The sequence below is a fragment of the Simochromis diagramma genome, unplaced genomic scaffold, assembly GCF_900408965.1.
Source record: "Simochromis diagramma unplaced genomic scaffold, fSimDia1.1 OVJJ01000685.1, whole genome shotgun sequence".
NCBI lineage: Eukaryota > Metazoa > Chordata > Actinopteri > Cichliformes > Cichlidae > Simochromis > Simochromis diagramma.
Window position 1 is genome coordinate 16,687,652 of NW_024387477.1, and position 21,039 is coordinate 16,708,690.

General features: G+C 42.0%; 2 protein-coding genes across 2 annotated transcripts in view; both read left to right on the forward strand.

Moving 5' to 3' along the window:
* The first annotated feature begins 542 nt into the window (after positions 1-542).
* pcdh19 (protocadherin 19) lies at positions 543-5,521 on the forward strand. The gene has a single exon (XM_040015562.1). It carries the CDS (start codon positions 1,786-1,788, stop codon positions 3,937-3,939), a length of 2,154 nt encoding a protein of 717 aa, XP_039871496.1. The 5' UTR covers positions 543-1,785; the 3' UTR covers positions 3,940-5,521.
* Positions 5,522-9,370: 3,849 nt separating this feature from the next.
* Positions 9,371-21,039, forward strand: part of LOC120724105 (protocadherin-19-like) — a 36,631-nt gene continuing 24,962 nt past the window's right edge. Inside the window, exon 1 of the mRNA XM_040016074.1 lies at positions 9,371-9,502. Coding sequence (XP_039872008.1) covers positions 9,371-9,502 — 132 coding nt within the window. The remainder of the gene's footprint in view (positions 9,503-21,039) is intronic.

Genomic DNA, 21,039 nt, shown 5'->3' on the forward strand with positions numbered 1-21,039 from the left:
CACGTCTAGGGTCTAAATGATGCAACACGATGCGTGCACTTGCAACGGTTGTGGGCTATAGATCAGCAGGCCGTGGCTGACTCTAAAATATGCAGCATAAGCCAACAGTAAACACTGTCGAGTAGTTTCGATGTCTGCTCTGGCACGGAGGTGACCACACCTTGACGTCTCACCTCTTGTCTCTAACAAAAGTCAAAAAGAAGAGCGAGGATTCTCCTGTTGAAGATCTGTATAGTAAAATATGACTTGTTACATTTAATGGAGCACAACAGTAGAAAGGAAGGCAGGGGCAAATCTGTGAAAACTTATCCGTGGGTTCGCTTCTCCGCTTCTGCTGGAAGAAATTAGTCTGTTACTCTTGTCTGTGGCGTTCGTGGGAGTCTTTTCAAAGACCCCCATGGGTCCCCAGACCCTACATTTGGAACCGCATTCTAACGATCATCTAATACTCAGCTTCGTGTTTCGGCGTGTACGACGTAATTGCCCGTCGAGTCGTCCATCTGCAGGAGAACAGGTAGTTGGCCGCGTTTCATTGCTGTACTTTGCCCCACCCACCAGCAGCTCCAGCCCTCCTGTGTAACCCCTGATTGGCTGAGGGGATTGCGGGTCCTCAGACCGAGCGCTCGCCTCGGAGCTGAGAGTTCGGCAGTGTGCACCAGTGAAGCGAGAGGAGCGCTTGTTGGAGTCAACTAGACAGCCTTCTGGCAACGAGTAGTGATTTCTTTTTTTCTGCCTCAACCAGGCTGGATATAGGCGACTGTGCTTCAGTTTGCTGCAGCTAAACATGAAATGCGTTTTGAACATACAGTAGTGCTCTGACAAGGTTTCCTCCCACAGGCTTTTGGCTACATTTTCATCGGATTTTTTTTTTCTTTTTTTCTGTGTTGCATGGACTAATAATCGGGATATGTGAAGCCTTTTCCAACTGACACAGAAGGAAATCAATTAGTAAGTAAAAGCTTGAAGACTTACGGAGGGGACGAAAGACTAAATCTGCTGGAAATAAAAAGGTAATCGGGACTTGAGTGATGTGATGAGACATTCCTGCAATTGCACCCTCTTTTTTTAAGCAAAGCTATCCGGACTTAGGCTGTTGAATAATTTTGCGACTGCTGATTCTTTATTTTATTTTATTTTTTTCATCAGTTGTGCAGTTTAAAAGCCTATAGCTGTCTATCGATAAGGAAATTTGATCACTGCCTGTATTAAATTGCACAAAACAAGATGTTTATTCAAAATGCGACTTAAATATTGACTGGGATAAAGGCTGAAAATCTAACACGGACTTTTAAGCTCCTTTACTTTATCAACAAAGAAGATTTTTTTTAAATTGTGGACTTACTCAAAGGAATTTTGTGTCTATGCAGTCCGAACATTTATTTCTAGTTCCAGCCCACTTGAAAATGGACGATTCATCGCACGAGTTCTGTGTAAGACCACTTTGCCGCTTGATAAGAGCAGCACGGATTTATTCGACTAAATCAGTACTGTGAGAAGATTCAGCATGTTTTCACAGATCTGTCGTCCCCAGTGTTTCGTCCGCTGCAGTAGACCAGAGGATGTTCCCTGCCTGTGGAGAGAGAAATAGGCTAAGGCACTTGTTAGAATTTTAGCTTTCACACCTAGATATAATTTTCATACATACGAGATTTTCATCACTCAGATACTTTTTGGACATTTTAATGAGATGGTTAATTTGCATAATTTTTCCAGTTGTCTCTGACGTGTACCTCTGTGCGTAATTATCAAGGTCTTTGTTAGGCACAGGAAAAGTCAACAGGTACAATGCAAACGAAGGAGATGGAATTAATACAATTAACTGCTGTGTTCCTCCTTTTTTGGGTCGGGACTGAAGCTGTTATCAATTTAAAGTATGGAATAAACGAGGAAATGAGGGCCGGGTCAGTGATAGGAAACGTGACAAACGACGCACTAAAGCAAGGATTTCAGATTGCACCGCAGCCCCCGTACTTGAGGGTCATATCCAATTCACATCCTGGATATGTTGAACTGAGTCCAGCAGGAATTCTTACAGCCCAACAGAAAATAGATCGGGACGTATTTTGTCGACAAAACCCAAAGTGCATTATATCCCTAGAAGTGATGTCAAACTCTATGGAGATCTGTGTCATCAAAGTTGAAATTGAGGATTTGAACGATAACGCACCCAGATTCCCTACGAGCCACATTGACATAGAAATTTCTGAGAATGCTTCCCCTGGTACCAGGTTTCCCCTAGAGGGGGCAAGCGATCCGGACTCGGGGATCTTTGGAGTGCAATCATATTCTATCACTCCAAATGAGCTTTTCGGACTAGAAATAAAGACCAGAGGGGATGGGTCGAAAATTGCTGAGCTTGTTGTGCAAAAATCGTTAGACAGGGAAACTCAGTCCCACTATACATATGAAATCAGCGCAGAAGATGGAGGAGACCCACCAAAGATAGGTGCGGTCCAGTTAAATATTAAAGTAATTGATTCTAATGATAACAACCCCGTTTTTGACGAGCCAGTGTATACAGTTAATGTGATGGAGAATTCCCCCCGTAATTCATTAGTCATAGACTTGAATGCAACGGATCCCGACGAAGGCACTAATGGAGAGGTCTTGTACTCGTTCAACAGTTACGTCACCGAGAAAACGAGGGATGCTTTCAAAATTGACCCCAGAACCGGGGTTATCACTGTCATTGGTGATTTGGATTATGAAACGACGCAAATATATGAAATCGACGTCCAAGCCAAAGATCTAGGTCCAAACTCTATCCCAGCTCACTGCAAAGTCACCGTGAATGTGATGGATACTAACGATAACCCACCTGTCATCAGTTTACTCTCACTGAACACAGAGATGGTGGAAGTTAGTGAAAACGCGCAGCGTGGATATGTCATTGCGCTGGTGAGGGTGTCAGATAAGGATTCTGGGGCAAACGGCAAAGTGCAGTGCAGGCTGCAGGGTAATGTTCCGTTCAGACTACAAGAATACGAGAGCTTTTCCACTATACTTGTTGATGGCAGGCTGGACAGAGAGCAAAAGGACACATACAACCTGACCATCCAAGCAGAGGACAGTGGCACCCCCCCTTTACGCGCCACAAAGTCGTTGGTAGTAAAAGTCACAGATGAAAACGACAACCCTCCCCACTTTCTTAAGCCACACTATCAAGAGATGGTGATGGAAAACAACCTCCCTGGCTCATGCCTGCTAACAGTATCAGCTGAAGACCCTGATCTGGGGATGAATGGCACCGTTTCATACTCAATAGTCCCTGGTGAGATTAAGCACATGGATGTAAACACATATGTCAGCATAAACCCATCAGGCCGCATTTATTCAATGAGGTCGTTTGATCATGAATACACTAGGACTTTTGATTTCAAAGTGCTGGCCAGAGACAACGGCAATCCGTCTTTATCAAGTAACGCAACAGTGCGCATCGTCGTGTTGGATGTCAACGACAACACACCTGTTATGACAAACCCTCCGCTGGTTAATGGCACAGCGGAAGTTTCTATCCCAAGAAACGCTGCGAAGGGTTACATGGTGACCCAAATTAAAGCTGACGACTATGATGAGGGGGAGAACGGGCGGCTGACCTACACTATCTCAGAGGGAGACAGGACTTTCTTTGAAATCGACCAGGTGAACGGAGAGATACGCTCCACCAAAATGTTTGGGGAAAACGCCAAATCCACCTACGAAATCACAGTTGTGGCGAGGGATCACGGCAAGCCCTCCCTGTCCTCTTCGGCCTATATAGTGGTGTACCTCTCTCCAGACCTCAGTGCGCAGGAGTCTATAGGACCTGTCAACTTGTCTCTCATCTTCATCATCGCCTTGGGCTCTATCGCAGCTATCCTGTTTATCACCATGATTTTTGTGGCGGTCAAGTGCAAGAGGGATAACAAGGAGATCCGGACGTACAACTGCAGGTACTGACTAAAGCCCGTGCGTGCTTGTGTGTATGGATGTATAGATTTGTGTATGCAAGAGGGAGAGAGAGACATTTTGTGTGTTCGCAGTCACGCTTGAACCTGTCAGTTGTCAGTGCATTGCTTTTGTTATGCAGCATGTAAAGGCTTCTAATCTGAGGACAGCAGATTTCTTTCCACAGCTGAAATTGAGTTATATCTAAATAATCTCTTCTGCATTAAATCAGAAACATTCGCTGAGGCCCACTGTTCCGTGTTAGCGGAACATGATTGATGGATTTAATTCTTTCATTGTAACCAATTGACTCATAAATATGACGGTTCAACTGTCATGTTCAATTTGCGGATGTGTTGCCGGACAATTAACGCCCCACTGGCTCAATAGCAGAACCAGACATTTATTATTTAACCTCCACCGTGGCTGATTGGCTGTTATCAGCTTTAATCTAGTGTGATTATGGATAGTCCTCAAGGATCATTCAGGCTCCCCTCTGCCTTTCTCTACAAAAAGTATAATAATGTAAATATAAATATAATATAAAAGAAAAAGAGTTTAGATTCTATGAGAGTATGTAAGTCATATCCCACTCATTAACTATTTAGACTGCTTCATGGAAAGGAGCAGATTATTGTGTTCCTGAACTTGCATAGAGGATATTCTGTTGTGTTCATCAGTCTGAACATCAGTTCTGGCTTTGATTTCCCCGTGCCACATTACCACTAAATTTACATATAGATTGGATTTGAGAATTTAACCTGAAGCTATAATCATATTTTGCTCCAAACATTATTTTGTTGATTTAAAGTTACTTAATTTTTTTAAGCAGTAGTGGTCATGAAAACGTGAGAACTGACTTAAGAATAATTGTTGTTGTTTTTTTCACCATTAATTACAAATGATGTACATATATGTATAAAAAATGTTCCCTTGAAATTATCACAGGCGTGTTTCAACACTCTTAATTGCAAAGATTGGACTTGGACTAGAGAGTTCTAAGAGGAAAACATAATCACAAACTATGTCTCCATCACAGTCGACCCCTTTTTTTAATTCTTAACAAGAGACACTAATATCTCCTGGAAAAATGTTATAAACGTGTTTTTATTTGAGCCTGTTTGGAAATACAGGGAAATCTATTTATTGACATCTCGACAGAAACATTTCTCACATTTTTTTTAATGTCAGTTGTGCATTTTCTTCAGAGAAAAAAAACCCCAATGATAGACAACAACAAATTCAAAATTCAGAACTGCTCCCAGTACTTTGCTCTCCGAGTGTGCGACACTATCCCTGCTGGGTGCTTTAATCAGCACTGATGTGCTCTGCTTCTCAGTCGCCACCTCGAATATGAGGAGCAGTTGTCTCCAATTTATTGCTTGTCCTCTGTCAGTCTTTCTGACTCTGAAGATTTTCCCTCCCAGATTTCATTGTGGGCACAAAGTAGAAAGAAAACATGTTAAAATGATAAATGAAACAGCGATGAAGCATTTTCTACCCTTGCAGCTGCCCATTTTCTTTCCTCTGAATCAAGGAGGAGCAGAATGGGGGTTGTTTCAAGATGCAATCTGAAAGACAAAAAGGAAAAAAGGAAAAAGACAAACTACAGTGGTGCACCTTCTTAGTCAGTGTGATTTTAGGAATGATAGAGGATAAGCGCTGCCTTTCAGAGAAGAACAGAGGTCAGTGAGGCCTAGTAAAGCAGAGACATGTTTGACATCAGAAAGGATCTGATACTTCAGAAAATGGACACGGCGATGACGTTTATCGCTGGGGAAGGGGACCCTCATTACGCACCTTGTTAAGTCCTGCAAGCGATGCTTCGTGGACGTAATTACCCATTTAAATGAGTTTCCTCTGGTGTTGTTGTTGTTTTTTTGTATTTTTTAAATTATGCTCTCTGACACAAATATGCCACATTTTGTTTTCTCAAGTGGAAATCCTGCAACACGAGGAGGACAACAGAGGTGTGCAAATGTACCATCACCAGTGATTTACTGAGACATTTAAAGTGGTCATTCCAGCAGGTCACACTTTAAAAAAAAAAATTTTTTTTAGCAAAGTTTATGTGCCAAGTCTGGCTGTTCTCGAGTGTGAAACAAAGCGGGGGTGAGGTTTTTCAGAAATAAACATGGAAATCAAGTAATACAAGTCTGAGGTAACTTTTCACACAGCTTCAGGAGCACAAGAATAATAAAAAAATATTATTAAAAAAAAAAAACTATCTCTCGTTAATTCAGATTTTGCTGCCTTTGGTGGAAATGTCTGTATTTACATTAATATAGGATAGGAAAGGTCAGCTTACATATTTAAAAAAATACAAACCCTAAGACTTGTTATGGCCAGAAGTGAAATCTATTTGCTCACAATATTATTTTCTTTGTTGCATTCAGTGTGTGTCAAGAGGAATGTGCCGATTGCCATCCCTGTGGCTTAAGAATATTAAAACAGAAGCGTATTTACAATGTCTACTGGCATGCACTGGAAGAAAACATAGACACTGCTTCAATATATTTGTTCCCTCTTGCAGATAAGAATAGCAAAAGGACTTGCCATCCATATTTGGAAAAATAATTGTTTTCTTTCCAGATGTGTTATTGAACAACAAAAGCACAATGTTTTTGGGAAAGTAAACGAAGTGAGAAAAAAGTAATTACAGTTCTCCTGTAATGACCGTTACGTGTGCCAAAAACTAATTTTATCCAAATGCACAGAGAAAAGGTATTAATTAAAATTCATAGATATCGGGCTTCTAATTTTCCCCTTGTCCTGTTTTAGTTGAACTGTGGGTTGTCCGACTTGTTACCACATTGTTAAAAGAGTTCCCAGGGCTTTCTCTTGAGTGCTGATGTTGTGCCTTTTGAATGACAGGGAAATGGGGGAGGGATTCGGTGAAACATAACAATAGTCGCTGTGAACAGAAACTTTTCCAAGCAGCCAGCTCTGACACCAGGGAAGAATGACCTTTCCAAGTGTCCTGTTTTTTGCCTAAAACAAAGAGGGAGCAGGAGGATCTTATGTAGCATTTCCCCCATCAGATTAAATGTCAACTTCTGCATGCATAATTGTAGAGTGGAAAGGAGCAAGACTTGAAGTGAACCAATTTGCTGGTGGGTAGATGAATCCTGGGCTCACTTATTCACTGCATTGCAGATATTGTCACAGCAGTTTCAGGGACTCTAGTTTTCTTACACTTGGATCTATATTTTCAGACTGCACCTGGATTCGCGATAAGTCTTACACTTTGTGAAACTTAATTCGGCAGAAAAGAAAAGAATTATCCATTTGTCGCTTGTCTGGCATTTAATACAATTTAAGGAAGGTGGATTAGACATTAGTCATTATATTACTCACACAAATGCTGCATTGTGCCATTGTTTTGTGCACACCGATGGTGAGTAGACCTTCCTGCTTCTCCCCTTTTTATTTTAGCACATTCAAACAGCACTTTTGTTTCTACACATAAACCTGAATTTGCGTTAGGGAGTCCATGTATGGGATGTTTGATGAGCACGGGGGCTGTTGGCAAGCGAGCCGCTATAGCAGCAATATCAGCCGCCTCAGAGGCATGCAGCAGTATGGCTGGAGAAGCAGCAGGGTAGCGTAATTGTGCATTGTTCATCCACACAACAGAGGCAGAGCATGTAATGAGCTGTAGCATTTTCACCCAACCGGGCTAATGGGCTATGACCGAGTGTAGGCCTCTCAAAGCCCCCCATTCCCTCATGCCCTGTGTGGCCAGTGTCTTGGGCCTCCTCTTTTCTTTTCTCCCACTCTGCCCTTCTTCTCTGCCTGATCAACGTCAGCAATTCATTCACCCCTGTTATCCCCTTCCTTTATCTCGCCTCCCTTACCCATTGTACCTCTGTCTAAGGCGATGGTAGGACCCCTAATGTGTTCAGTGTGTGGGTCCTTTTCTCATTCATGATGTCTGCAGACCTCTAAGCAGTTAGTGTGATTCAGCCTGACGCAAATCAGAATAGCTCATTGATGGAGCCCCGAATGCACTGTGATTACATTAAAAACCCAAACACCGAATACAAATAAAAGTTCAGGAGGCGAATATGCTGATGTTGTTTGTAGGGGATTTGATGTTAGAACTTGGCTAATTTTTCTATCAAAGGCTGTTTTGCATTTTGATTATCTAGTTTTCCTGAACGCAAATCAGGTGGGCCTGCTTCAATCAGGTTTGTTTTCTTGGGATTAAGGCTTTTCAGAAAGTGTCCAGGCATATTATTTACACCCATATCCATTTTCTAGAGAAGATGGGAATCCATTTCTTTGCTTGAGTGAGATTAGGTCAAGTTATAAAGGCAAAAATGCTCGGGAATAAATTAGATATCTACTCTGGGCTGAGTGTGGAAGATGAAAACAGTACCACTGATATTTATTGTTGTCTTCCATGGGAATTGGTAACAACTTTACCCCCATCTCTGGTCTCTCTTTTGGCTTTATAAAACAATGTTCAGGGTTCAGCCGTCTGGCCGTGGAGCACAATAGGACAACAGTTTTGACTTTCCCCTCACGTCCATGATTTGACATACCACAGCACAGGCAGCCAAGTAGATGAATGAAAAGCACTTGGCCTCTGTCAGACTGCTCCGAGAGCAGCGCGTTCCCCAGTAACCTCCTTAGTTCAAGATTAGCTGTTCCTAGTTCAGTTTTATGGGAAGCTAGTGAACGGAGAAGCCAGCATGTCTGCACTTGTTAAATTAAAGATTGTTTATAATTTCTGTGCTTTAATGACAGACTGACTCCTCCTTGGGGGAATGAAGCAGGAAGGTCACCGTGGAGGTAAATTCAAGTGCTCTTATCAAGTTTGGGGACTATTACATCAAAGCAGACTCTGATGTATCAACACAATGCATGTACGTGCATGCACAGAGATGAACACAACATGTTCGCTCTGTAAACAGAGGGAAGCATTTGTCCTCCCAGTTTGGTGAAATAGTCTCCTTAAAAGAATCAGTTTGCAAAATCTTTTGACAAAATTGACTGTTGGGTCTTTGAAAATAAAGAAAAACTACTCTAATATATATTTGCTCCATGTTAAGATTTAGCCCGACTGTCATTTTACCACTGCTTGCATTTTTTCCTTCAGTAAATGGACCTAACAAGATATAACACATTGCTTTCTGAGGTTTGTCATTGGTGGCATACACATTTTATTACATTTGCATAGAACTAGGCGCCCTGTTTCCAGGTAGCATATCAGTTGCTTGCTTTAACTTCATCTGGGAAGCACTAGCATGAGAATGGTATCGATGATCTTGAGTCCCAGTAAAAAAACATATGAGCATATTTCCCAACATGTTAAAATATCCCTATAAATTACTGCAGCATGAATTTGTATATCTGAGAAAAATCAATCCAAAAGAATGTCAGAGGGAGGCAGACATGGGAGTAGTGTTCTGACTTTTCATTTGTTTGCAACCCAGTAATGATTATTTTAGCCTCTAAGCCTCAGATTTGGCGTTGTTTTGCTGTGGGGAGCGGCATCAATGGGGACGTAACAGCCCTGCCCTGGTTGAGAAGCTTGTCTGTAGTTAAGCTGGCCGGCAACCAGAGTCAGGTACGAGTCAAATCACAGGAGGTCAGAGACAGAAAGGTAGAATAGTCACTTTAGTGGGGAATGGGTCAGGCTTTGTTGCTGTGCTACTTTTGTTAGTTTATCTGGTGGCTAAGTGAGAAAATGTTCTAATTATAGACCTTCATCATTTGCCATGTTTGTAGAGCTGGTAACAAGCCAGTTGCCAGCTTGCATGAGCAACTGCAGAAAGCTGACTTTTGGTTTAATTTGGAGGACTAGCTATAATCCAGACTAAGTCCCTTAAAGCTGAAGCCTCCCCCCCCCCTCCTCCCACCGCTGATGGATTACGGGAGTGTCTTTAAAAGGATAAGGCCCCGCTTATCGCTGCTTTCCTCAACACTTTTTTTTTGGACTTCAGATGTGGGGGTGGACAGTTCATCGTCACCCAGTGGGGCCAGTGTGGATGTGAGTCATAGAGATTAGGCATCTGATGAATGAGATCAATGATAATCACAATTTACAGTTTTTAAATCCCTGCTGTCACAAAGACATATGGATCCTGGTGTATGCCTCTTCTTCCACTGCATGAATTCCATTAATTTAAAAATATATAAAAAACTAAAAATAATAATAATAATTAATTCGACATCCAACAACAGTTGATGAGTGCAGTTTGTATTGCAGTCAAGTACTTTTACACACACATTTATTAACTATATGACACAATGGCTTCAGTCGCTGTTGCTGAAAAATGTGGATTCAAGACTCAGAAATCATCCGAACGTATATCAGGATAAAATGATCGAGGTGACAAATAAAAGGATTGTGTGAGTTTTCCTGTAGTTTCACTATTAATTTAAAATGGTACTTGATTGCAGAAAGCTTTAATTCTCCCACCTGATGTATAGTGTTTAATATTTGCTCCTCTAATAATATTAATTGATGGATTTGCAAGTTTTTTTTCTACATTTATTATTAATTAAATTATTTGTTTTGATATCACTATATATCTGATTGGCATACATAGAGGAAAGCTAGGAAGTAAGGCAATGTGTGAAGGAAAAATATGAGCTCAACTTCCTGTAGAAGCAAACACTAAGATGTTGATTTGTATGTTTTCGAAGTGTGTGTGGCTTCCCTTTGGACAGATCCCATTGTTTGCAGTCTTAATGGCAAGCTTAGCTACCTGTCTTCTACTTGAGCTTCATGCTTATCGAGCGAGTGTAGTTTTCAAATCATCTAATTTATCTAGAAAGCAAATTAGGGTAATTTTCAAAATTCTGAACTATTAGCTAAGTGCTGTGTGCAAATTAATGCAAATCACGAGCTCTTAAAAAGCTAGGTAAAGCATGCCAAAATTTAAAAACATCCCAGTTTTGTCGACAGTAATGTGAGGCACTTTGCTGTAATAAATCAACTTCAACATGCAAAACAGTGATAGTTCAGGTGACAGACAGTAGCTGCAGCAAAAGTCTTATACTACCACTTTAGGGCTGTTTGCATCCCTCTTTGCTAAAGAAGTGTTGTTGAGACTTGTGGGAGTACGAGGAGGTGTGTGTTTTGCAGCAGGGGATGGAGACCAATCTAGCACACATAAGCATATGTGTTGTTTGAGATGCTATTTTTGAGTACGAGGCTGTTACTTATCTCATCGGGGTGTGATGGTGGCGAGGTGAGGGAGCAGAGTGAATTCCTGATGGATCAAGACTGAGAACCCTGAGCTCTCAGCTTAGGAGCAATCTGGGAATTGCAGAGAGAGCCAAGCCACATGGGGGGAGCATAGAAATAGAAGAACCTTCGGTGTGAGTACTTGTTTACCTCTGTGTCAACATTTTTGACTCAGCTCATTAACCTGTGCACTTGGGTAGATCAGAACATCTCTCGCCGTCTCCCTCTCTTCCACAATTAATAGTGATAACTAAGGGTAAGCATAAACACATTAAACTCAAACTAATGAACAGATGCAACAACAGTGCGATGGGGCGGCTATCACACCTCTAAGGCAGCGAATCGATTTCCGCTGATACCAGTTAACAGATACACCCTGTAGCACTTTCCTCGAATCTAATCATGGATCCATTTAAACTGTGTTAGCTGGAAGTCTACTTGCCATTAAAATGGGGTTTCAATTTTTATTATTTTGAGAGCATTGGTTAAAAACGGAGCAAATGCAGAGGTAAAGTAACAGCTATACGTTTTCGATCTCTGAAAGACAGAATAGGAGCTCCGCCTTCCTCCTCCCATTACACAAGCAGCCAGCATCCTCTCTAAATTGTTTTGCATGACCTTTGCTACAGTAGCTCTAATTATTACCATCACACAGGCCCTGTAAGGCACACAGCTAATTATACTGGATTTATCTGAAGGGGCATTGGTGCCATTCTTCATAGGCATGTCTTGGCTAGCGTCAGCGCGGGTGATCTAAACCCAGAATAAGGTTAATTTGGGTAATACAGTAATAGTAATTAGAGTCACGATAATTACAAGCATAGTTGTAATAACAATGAAGACCAGCCTATCAGTTATAGGGATACATATGGAATAATTTATGTAATTGAGAAGAACAGCACTGCCAAAAAAAAAAAGGGTAATGGTGAGAAGTGCTGTGCAATATGCATAATGACATTATTACAGAGCCAGATTGTTGCTGTTTCCCTCCCATTGCTCAGAATTGATGTTTGACAGTAGAAGTTGAAAGATATATTTTCAAAGGCATTGTGGGATTATTCGTTAATGTAGGTACCAGGACCTCTAGTCATTGCATCTCATAAAGAGTTGTTACTAGAGGAAGCAATATTTTTCAAAGCTCTAACATGAATGAAGAGGGGCAGTTGGAGCCGTCTTTTGGCTGGCGGGCAACTCTTGTAATGAGCCTAAGAGGGTTCCAATTATTCCACTTGCGATCAAAAAGGAGAAGGAGATTACTTCTCTTGCTTCTTTTTTCTTTGACATTTTACACAGTAACATCTTTTGATAGGGGCTGGGGGAGAGAGGAAAAACGAGTGCCTGATAGTCTTGAACAGGCTCCAGCAGTACAGTCCTTTCTGTCTCACACAGACAAGGCGATATACTTTCTTTCTTTCGTTTGACGGTGTTTGTAATAAAATTTCTTCTCCCAGTGCATGGTACATTAGCTTTTTCTCTGACTACATCACCTGCGCAAGACTGAGAGGAAGCTTTTGCATGACCGCAGGCTTTGGCTACAGCAGACTTGATAGCTGATCGGTGCCATATTTTTCCACAGAGCTAGTGTAAATTGTAAGGAGGAATGTTGGGTACTCACTCACTTACTGGATTTGTTTTCCTCTTCTACTTTGCATTGTAAGTCATGTTGCACTGAATACAAAAGGGAGTTAAATTATTTGATTGTGCACAGATTTTCCCCCTCAGCCTTTCCCAGATTACAAGTAAAAGCACATTAGATGCCTGGGGGTAACTAAAAGGATTTCTCCACTATAGGACATCAAACTATATCAGCCTTGGAGAAATAAACTATGAAAAATCAAAAGACAAATAATATTATGTACCACTGCACTGAGACAAAGAGAACTCCCCCAATCTGCATCAGCACAGATAAACATCCACCCCTAAGATATGTTCTTGGTAGATAACAGCTTAGTGTTTGCAACACACACAAACACAAGCACAGAACTGCACAGAGCGGAGCTTTGATAAGCAACGAAAATTACTACATGTTGTTCATGGTGGCAGAACAAAAGGATTAAAGGCCTTCATTTCAAGAAATTGAGCTATGGAAAGGTTGATGCAAGGTTTAAGATGCATGTCAATTTGAGAGATTTGACTTGATAATATAGTCATAATTTGAGGGAAACAAGTCATTTGCTCAGGTGTATTTATTTGTGCATGCGTGTGTAATCGTGTGTACGTGTGTGTGTCTGTACGTCTGAGAATACAGCGCGTCCCGTTCCCCTGTTGATGCACTGCGGGGGTAGGAGGCAGAGATCCACCGTCTGTTGCTGTTTTCCATGACCCCGTATGTCCCCTCGCAGTTAAAAACGATGTTTGCCCCCAAAGACGGCCCTAATACAAATTAAATTAAATGAAGTCACTGTGGCTAATCCCTGTGTGTTTCAGCTGCTGAAATACCCCCCATCCTAACTCTACCCCTCCCTTACAAATGAGTGGGTCAAGGCTGCTACATCTGGACTCCTATCCACTGGCCCTGCTTTCAAGCTGCTGCGCTCCCAGTCCCCGGTGGAGCAGACATCAGGCCCCGCTCAGACTTTCTGCCCCACTGCGACTCTGTGTGCGTGTGAGTGTGTGTGTTTCTGCATGAAAAACAAAGTGTTTTAATGTAAATCCGTGTCGTGCAATTCTCTTTCTGACTCACATAGTATTTATTCCCCTTTGCCTGCTTTCCCTGTGCGCCTGTGTGTTTCTTCAAAAAAAGGTTTATTTTAGTTACTAGCTTATGCGTTTCACACGCGCTCCTTGTTTACTCCTTTTTAAACTTTTTTTCATAAATTTATATTCAAATATAAAAGACAAAGAATTCACATTTAGACATTGTACTGAACATTAGTGGTGAAATGGAAAACAAGCACTGGTGTCGTCACAAAGCATTAGTTGTTGTTTTTGTTCCGTCTCCGTCCTGATGGCAGTCTGTCACAGTCCTGTTAACAAGCTGGATTTACAGATGCAGCGGAGATGTGCGTGCGGCTAATACTCTGCTGTCAATCCCAGCACCGATAGCTGTCTAGAAGGATTCATCCCAAATATTATCACCAGATGTGAGTCACACTGGAGCACCAGCAAATAGGATCAAAATGCTAACTAGGCCTCCGTGGCCGAATCGCTGATAGGAGTGGCCCATCTCTGACAAAAGCTAAAAGATCCGTTAAATAAAAGCCCCTTTTTGCTCTACATACTTTGGCATCAAGCCCAATCAGTAACCCCTGATCTGAGCGCCAGCTCTGATGTGCGAGACAAAGTGCATCAAGTGAGTTTTAGCAGCTGGTCTACACAGATAATGTGTTTGGGGGCTTGTGGGTTATGAGGGCGGGAACGTTTTTCATGAGCTTGAGGCTAGAGTACCTGTTTGTACGTGTGTTTGTGCATATGTGTACGTGTAGCAACAGTATGCGCATTTGTGTGTGCAGTTCTCAGCACCTGCACACATGCCCTTTGAAAAGCTCCATCACCCCTCCATCCAGCCAACATGCAGTGTAAACATGGTTTGTTTGAGCGAGTGGCCTGGGGTTGTTGGATTAATGAGCACTGATGAAGTTCCACTTGTATCCTAGGTGCTGCCTCCCTATTTGCTGGAGTGGCTGTGATGTGGTAGTGTGTCTGGAGGCGGTGACTCATTCCCTTTACCCAGTGTCAGATTAAGGCATGTCAATAAACAGACCCACTCAATCCATCTCCGAGTGACTGCATCCGCTCACAGAGCCTCCCAGTCTGTAATGAGCTGCTGCAAATCTCCATCCAACTAAAATGTCTGCAAAGATGCCTTGTCACAGTGAGCAAGACAAAAAACAGAGAGAGCGAGAACACGAACAAGAGAGACTACAGCAGCGCCGATGTGACTGGCAGCCGCCTTTATGCCGCTAAGTGAGATTGTACTTAAGCAATGCACAAGAGTTCAAGTTGATCCGCTCGCCACGCACATTGATAGACTTCTGTCGTCATGTGCATCAAGTTATTCAAAAATGAATTCCAAGTTTACTGATTTTGAAAGTGACTGAAAGTTATGCTGTTTATTCAGTCACTGCTCTCACGTAAGCATTTAAGCAGAATGTGTTTACATAATCTGCAGTGTTTCTGAGTGTTTATTTTTAAGGCCCAGCCCAGGGGAGGTGGGGAGAACCTTTGGGGATATCTTGTGCTCTAATTCAGCCGCCCCCCCTCCACCCAAACTAACTCAACACTGGCTAATGTAGGCCACAACTGAGCAGCGAAATTGCTATCTAGTAATTCTCTCAGAGAAACTAAATGACTGCTTAAAACATGTGTTTGTAATGCTTATTCCTAGAGGGCCGGAAACCATAAAGTCTACCTGGATTAGATGTTCTCATTGATGTTCGCGGAGTCTATTCAGAAAATCACCACCTACCTTTCTCATGCGGCGCCATACACACATTAACGGATTTTGGGATGAGAGGAGTGAGAAAACTTTTCAGTCTGACATCCAAATTAAAGAAAATCCCTCAAGACTTGCCTAAAGGGGAAGTTCCTGCCATTTGAGTTTGATTGGGCTCCACAGGCTTTAAGAAAAGTAAGCCGATTTCTTTGAGGAAACAGCATTGATAGTCGAGGCTTTTTCTTTCCTCCCCCCTATTTACTATGTAAAACCATGGATCCTAATGTCATGGAGAAGCACAGGTTTTCTTTGTGACATGCACGTAGCTTGAACAGCCCTGAACGCTGAACAGGTGTTGAATGAAACCTTATCCACTTTTATGTGGCTGGTTGAGGCAGTAGACACCTATTCGCTCTAATTGGAAGCTATAATTCCATCGGAAAGCCTTAAAAGCAGCAGACAAAAGCAAAACAAAAACACCCCCCCAGGAAACCAAACAGCCACCAACAGTTTGAAACATGTTGGGCCCAAGCAGTGATTCCCTGTAAGACAACAGCTCTGACTTAAGCCTCTTTAGCGTCAGCCGACTCCGCTGGAATGCAGACATCTGCAAATGGGGGCTATTATTTAAAATCTTTTCATCATGCTGAAAGGGAGGGAAATATCTTTCACATTGAGCAGCTCATGAATAATGAATGCTGTTTCTATCAATGTATGTATAATTAATCACATCTCTACTAACTGGACTTCTGTGGAGCCTGTAGTCCTGAGTGACATGGAGACTGGTCTGGGCTATTGTCTCTGTTTCAGAATAGAAGACGGCCACGCGGTCTGCAGTTTTCTTTAGATGTTATATACACAGGTGGAGGAAGCAATAGAATTGGACTCTGGCCGTTTTCCCCGTCCTTTACGCGGACGGGTTGACGGGGATTGTGTTGTTTTGAATGGGCAAATATTTGCTCAGTTTCACACGGGAAGACGAGGAAACACAGGCAGGAAGGGCTGTCGTAGTTACGTATCTGTGTCATTGTTTTTCAGAAAAGCTGTTATTTAGTTCGCTGTGACAATAATGAACACTTAACAAATGGGTTGATGGATACAAGTGACCTCGCAACAGCGTTTATTTCACCCTTTTTTTTCCAGTTACAGCGAGTGTAGACATGCACGAACTACAGCTGGGCGAGAGGAAGTCTTAAAAACCTTTCTCCACAGAATCACTCAGTTTCGTGACATGATTGATTTTCAAATGGGCTTCTGGGTTTGGGGTGAATTGATGGCTGATGAAGTGAAATGATGCAGACAATGTGGCAGGTTATTTGTCACACGTGCTCCCCTCTATCACAATTGATTGTGTATAATTTGAGTTTACAGGAGAGTCAGTTAATATTAAATAGTAACAACTCTCTGTATTCATCACAGCAGACCCCTTTAAGCAGGCAGAAATAGAAAACGTAATCTCATCCAGGACCACGGCTGTGCCTCAGGCACTCTTTCACCCTTTTTACCGCTGATCCTCCCTCAGGGGCCGGGGCCTCTCTAAAGGAAGAGGGAAATCTATAATCTAGCAGATGGCAGAGGGTCTATGGGAAATTTTATAATCAGGAAGAAAGTGGCGATGGTGGTCACTGGGTTAGAGGGCAAAGGTTTGGAAGCCAGTGAGGGTTATTGCATCTCAGGAGCCGAAAAACTTTCCTTTTTTTTCTTACACGGTAAACAATATAAGAAGCAGACTGAGTCTGAGCTGCTTAGAGACGTTCCTGGGTGCAGACCTAAAGACGAGGACAGCGGGCGCCAGCACAGACCTGCAAGTCAGGGATTGCTGGAGCAGTGCTTTTGTAGGGAAGTGCAGATAGAGGGTGTGTATGTGCGAGAGGATGAAAGCTCATATTCGCAGTGTACATTTAGAAAAGAGTATTACGAAATAAAAAAGGAATATGAAACTGTCGGTGTCAATATGAAATATATTGGGTTTTATAAATAAACTTAAAAAAAACCAACAGTTACTTTCATAAACTTTTATTCTTTTCTTTAATTTCCTCGCTTTCTTACTTTTTTCAACTCTTTTAGTTGAACCTAGAGGGATAATGAACCCATTCTTTCTTCCCTAATTGCAGCTGGTTTTTCCTTTAACCTGCCCGGATTGCTTCCCTCTCATCCCTTGCTTTAGCAATGGGATATCAATAACAGGGAACATTATGTTTAACATTTCCTTGTGAGGCCAAAGGGAGTCCTTGATAAACAAAGACTGAGGCACAACCACAGACTGCTCAAACACAAAGTGGAGGTCTGCTCAAATGCAAAATTTAATCTGACAGTTGTAATAGATTCTCTCTGGTCTGTTTTTCTGTATCTTTAAACTGTGCATTTCAGTGTGGCAGTAAGAGCATTTTGTGTCCACGTGGAGTACGGCTGGATGTTTTTTGTCAGCTAAATTGATGACATTTTAGAGTTGCATTCATTACAGATGTGAATCGCTCATATCTGTAACCATGTTGTCTTACTTTTAGATGCGTAGCCTTTTTAAAGCCCCCGTCACCCAAATGTCTTCAAGGACATGTGTCATTCTTGCTGTATTTCAGAAAAAGGTTGATTGTTCTGGTATTAAAGTGAAACTTTAATCTTTTGCATTTTTAATTTTTAACACACACACACATATATATATGATATGTATATATATGATATATATCATGTTTCATTCCACTTGTTTTCTTTAGATTGTAATGGAAAACCAATTTAAGTATAAAGCAAATAGCTGTTAGCAGCATCTTTTTTAAATAGCATGTCATTAGTGCATGATGTTTTTTCCTTGTTTAAATGTTACTCTGTGCCATATCAGCCTCAATAATACATACAGTAGGGCAGCTGTGTGACATTTTTTTTCTCTCTTTTTCTCTCCTATCTGTGTGACATCTGCTGAACTTGTCGGGTGTTTACTGGTGTAACAACTGGTGTCTTCACTCCCCCACTCCTCCTCTTCTCTCTGGTGCTTCCCATGCCCCCACACAATGAATACACTTGCATCCAGACTGCAGAACCAATTGTCACGCTGGGAGGAAGGCAAATCAAATCTTACGGCAGCAACTAGGCGAGGAGATTGCTTTTCCTCTCAGCTGCAGAGAAGCAAGTCCACCGTCCCTGTGCTTCGGGTTTTGCTGGAGAGAAAGAAGCAAGGGGTGAAAAGGGGAAAGCTATTGGGCTGCAGCAACTGGACAGCAAGTCTCCCAGAGGTCAAGTCTCACCCATTTCCTCCCATCTTCACCGTCTCTCGCTCTTCTCTACTCTCTTTTCACTCCGCTCCCCACTCATGCTGACACTACCTATCAGTCACCCGGCGACACCAGGGACTACATTCCTGCCTCCAGCCCTCCAGATGAAACGGAACAATAATTATGGGGATAGAGTGGCTCTGGCCGCCAAACTGGGGCCGCTCAAATCACAACAACACATTGTCCAACCTGATTAAGTAGCCATTTGTGGCATCCTCGCTGTAGTTAAGCAGTCCTCATCCTCTTGCCTGAAACCTGACCTCCCAGCAAGATATATTGACATGTCCTCCAATTTGAGGTTGGTTAGAAATGTGGGGGAAGACATTACATTTCTTTACAGGAAGTTCAAGCTATTATTCCTCAGAATAGGCACTACCGACTGACTCATCAGTGGACAAGAATAAGCCTTCACATGATAGGCGTTCGCCTAATTCCACTAACAATTTGATAAGTGGAGAAAATAAACCACATTCTTGGTTAATGGGGAGCTGTAAAGTGGATGAAGAGCTGATGTGGAAGAGATGGTGATGCAACACTATCGACTAGAATATTGTGAGGAATCTCTTTGCGTTGTACACTCTTCAAAGAGCTTGATGTAAAATCATTATCTGATATTTGCATTATCAAAAATACAGTTCATTTTCAGTACAGGGACACCGTGAGAGCAGCGGCATACACTCCTCTCTAAGGCATGCTCACATAGAACATGTTAACCACACCAATTACAGGCGGCAGCCAGGGTGACATTTACAAGAAAATTTTCTATCTTGTCGTTTAAATTAAGTTTTCTCCTTGTTACTCACGCCTTGCATTTTCATTTCTGTTTTCCTGGATGCACAGCCGCTATAGCAGATGAAGCAGTTTAATGCGTGTACACTGCGATCAAAATGCAGCGTAGGTAATAATGTAACGCAGTAGCAGATCAAGTATCTGCACTGGAATCGTTACAGCAATGCGCTGAGACAATCTGATAGAGCACTACGCAGATATCCGTGAAAAATAGCATACTTTAAAATCTTTAATTAATGATTTATTTGGTTTGCAGGTTACCTTTGATATTTAAAAGACTCAAGCTGATCGGGAACAAAAGGAGTCAGGGGTAATACAAAGGAACAAACACTGTGTGCTTCAAATTATGGGATACTAATAAAATGTTAATTAAATTCCTTTTTTTAATGAAATATCTTCCCCATTTTAATGAGTTAAAGTTTAATTAGGGGTAAATGGTAAAAGGGAAAAGGAATGATGTTAACCTTCAGTGCATAAATATATTGCATCATAATTTAACAAACCCCAATCAGAAGCCCACGTTGCACTGTTGCTTATTATCATGCATTTTTCCTGCAAAAAAAAAAATAATGAGGCATAAAGGAGGTGAGAAGGCAAGCAGGAGCTCTTGTGCTTATTTAAGACAGACGTAGTGCACGTCAGACTATTTAAAGATAAACAGGCTTGTGCTATAGAAAAGTTTTTAGCCACTGTAGGGACACGACGTGTGTCAGACTCTGACAAATAACGACGGCACACTTTGTGATTAAAGCCAGGTGAGAATGGCATCAATCTGAGCAAATTAACATTAACTGCAAATAGGTCACAGGAGCCGTTCGCCAGGGGTAAACACTGTGATCTTCCAGCATCGCTTTTATTTATTTATTTATTTATATTTATTTATTGGGAGAAAAAAAAATCCAAGAAAACTGGGACTGATGTTTGACATTTCCTCTGCCCCCCCAACCTCACTGCACAGACTCATCTGCATTGTGGTTTCACTTCCACTCAGACGTTGAAAAAGTTCAAAATGTTCAACCCCATTAACATCTAATAGGGAGAGTGTTCGCACAGTTGCACACTGAGTTTTAATCCAAATCTGTCTGGTCACCACGTATGACAGCTGCAGGGCCACTGCTACCTCAACAGCAGGCTTCTGTCAAATGTGCAGCTCACTTGATAATAAGCAACTGCGCTCCGGTGCCAGCATTAACCTTTCTTACCATCAGGGTGACTTTTTTCAACGGGGCTTTGATATCGGTACACTGTAGACTTTCCTCGGAAGCCAGCCATTGACTCAGCTGTTATCAGGATACAGTATCTGCACAATGGAATTTTAAGTGAAGGGCCTCGCTTTCTTTTAGGAGAAAATACCTGCATCTTATCAAACCTTGTCAAAAGGGTCACGTCCCGGCTTTTTGCAGGACTGAGCGTGTCCTTTGAGAGGATTTGATATCCTATGGCCTTCTGGCATCTTACCTTGTGTAAGTAGACGCTTGGCA

Excerpts from the sequence above, each read along its gene's own strand:
- pcdh19 (XM_040015562.1), top strand. The coding sequence starts at position 1,786 with ATGCAAACGAAGGAGATGGAATTAATACAATTAACTGCTGTGTTCCTC.